Source organism: Gavialis gangeticus, unplaced genomic scaffold, assembly GCF_001723915.1.
Source record: "Gavialis gangeticus isolate Ggan-Ray unplaced genomic scaffold, GavGan_comp1, whole genome shotgun sequence".
Classification (NCBI taxonomy): domain Eukaryota; kingdom Metazoa; phylum Chordata; order Crocodylia; family Gavialidae; genus Gavialis; species Gavialis gangeticus.
Genome location: NW_017728992.1, coordinates 157,167,618 through 157,169,724, shown reverse-complemented (window position 1 = coordinate 157,169,724; position 2,107 = coordinate 157,167,618). Strand labels below are relative to the sequence as shown.

The window sequence follows — 2,107 nt, the reverse complement described above, 5'->3', positions numbered from 1 at the left end:
CCCCCCCCCAAAAAAGGATATTGAAGAACCAGAAAAGGTACAGGGAAGGGCACCAAGGATGGTCAGTGATATGGAGGGGCTTCCATATGAGGGGGGACTAAAGAGGCTAGATCTGTTCTATTTAGAAAAGAAATGTGTGAGGTGGGACATGATAAGGATTTGGAAAATGGCAAAGGCAAAGTAAATAAGAATTTTCTTACTTACCATCTCTCACAAGAACTAGGGGGTCACAAAATGAAACTAGTCAGTTGTAAGTTTTAAACTAACAAAAGGAAGTTCTTTTTCATACAGTATGTAATTCAGGTGTGGAACTCATTGCCACCAGATATGGAAGCTGACAGTTTAACTACATTCAAAGAGGAATTGGATACATTCTTGGAGGAAAAAGGCATCAGTAGCTATTGAGTATGGGAATTAGAACTCTGAGTCAGAACTTCCTAGACCTTAAATGCTGGAGGTTGCAAGTGAGAGAGAAACTCTGTAAAAAACCCTGGTCATACCCAGCTCATTTTCCCTTTTGGCATCCACTCTCATGGGATACTGAGCAAGATGGACCTATGGTCTGACCCAGTAATTGGCAACTCTTATGTTCTTAAGTAGCGTAATGTTACATGAGGAAGGATTTTTGGATTTTATTTCCTAATGGATTTTAAAATGTCTTTCCTTATTGGGACATTTCCTTGTTCCCCTTCACCCTCACTCCCCAATCCCTGGTTCTGTTTATTTTTCTGGAAACTGAACTGTGCAATTCATACGTAGATGGAGATCAGTGTTTATGAGCTGTTCTATAAACAAATAATCGGCCCTTGTCCTGGAATAGTTACAGAGAAACCAAATTATATTGAATAAGTATTGGTGTTTGAACAGTGTTATGAAAATACAAAGTATCATACAAAGTTTACTCCAATACAGTGATGTTATTGTAAAATTTTACGGTTACAGGATTAATGCGGGATGACACATTATATGAAGATGAAGATGTGAAATTAGCAGTGCAGAGGCTTCCACCAGAGCTATACCATGAACGAATGTTTCGCATCAAGAGAGCCCTTGACTTGAGTATGAAACATCGAATCCTTCCTCCAGAACAGTGGACGAAATATGAAGAGGTATGTGATATTAGAGACAAGTTACTGCCAATATCTTAAGTATGTTTTATATTGGCCATTCATTTGTTGTCATCATGAAAGTGTTTATGTCATTTAACTTGCTTACTGCTATGTACTTACACTGTCACTCTCATTTACTGGTATCAGCAAATGGGACACGGACAATTAACTCTACAGTTCTTGGGGGAGAGGGGACATTCCCTGCATATGTGCTTACCTTAAACTATGTTGTTCTTAATATAAGTTGATCCTGCATACAGGTCACTCCCACATTTTCAGTTTCACAATTAGGAAAACCATCTATTTCCCCCAAGTACAAGTGGGTGGTCACAGAGACATTTCTTCAACTACCATTGCCCTTGCAACATCCCACAATCCTGCAGATTGCCAGATGGCCTGAAACCACATCTTAATTACCCTGATTAAGCCCATGGAAGTCATTAATCCAGGCGTTAAGTATGGATTAATGACTTCCCTGAGCTAAATCGGGGTAACTAAGCCACTGTTTCAGGCTGTTCCTAAGCAGTAAGCTCCATGCTTTTTGTGGGTTTGCTGCAAATAAACAAACAAACTTACGGGCAAGGAGAAAAGCATGTGGGAAGCCCTTACGCATTGTTTGGTTTGTTTTGCAGTGAACCCACCGTAAGTGCAGAGTCCAGCCGAAATCAGTTTCTGCAAAAATTGCGCAGTTGTAACTTTGTTAAGTCTCTTTCAGCATAATGATGGTAGAGCAGGTGATACATGCAATACTCTCATTTGCATCACCCTTAAGACCAGCTAATGCAGCATTTAGTACAGCACAGTTGTATGTTTTGTACAGCAGTGCCATGTTTCTTAAGTTAAAGATTGACCCTGTGTAAATCAAGTGTGACAGTTGTGACTTGATTTGATCTTTTTCCTTTTTTTTTTTTTTTTTTTTTTTGGGCTGGGTTTTTTTTGGGGGGGGAAAAGAGAACAGATTGACTTAATGTACCAATATTCACTCTTCCATTGAAGTT

At 39.4% G+C, this 2,107-nt stretch overlaps 1 protein-coding gene across 1 annotated transcript in view; it reads left to right on the top strand.

Annotated features, from left to right (window-relative positions):
* Positions 1-2,107, top strand: part of LOC109305062 (cytochrome b-c1 complex subunit 7) — a 26,660-nt gene that overhangs the window by 9,141 nt on the left and 15,412 nt on the right. Inside the window, exon 3 of the mRNA XM_019527963.1 lies at positions 943-1,109. Within this exon, the coding sequence (XP_019383508.1) occupies positions 943-1,109 (167 nt within the window). The remainder of the gene's footprint in view (positions 1-942; positions 1,110-2,107) is intronic.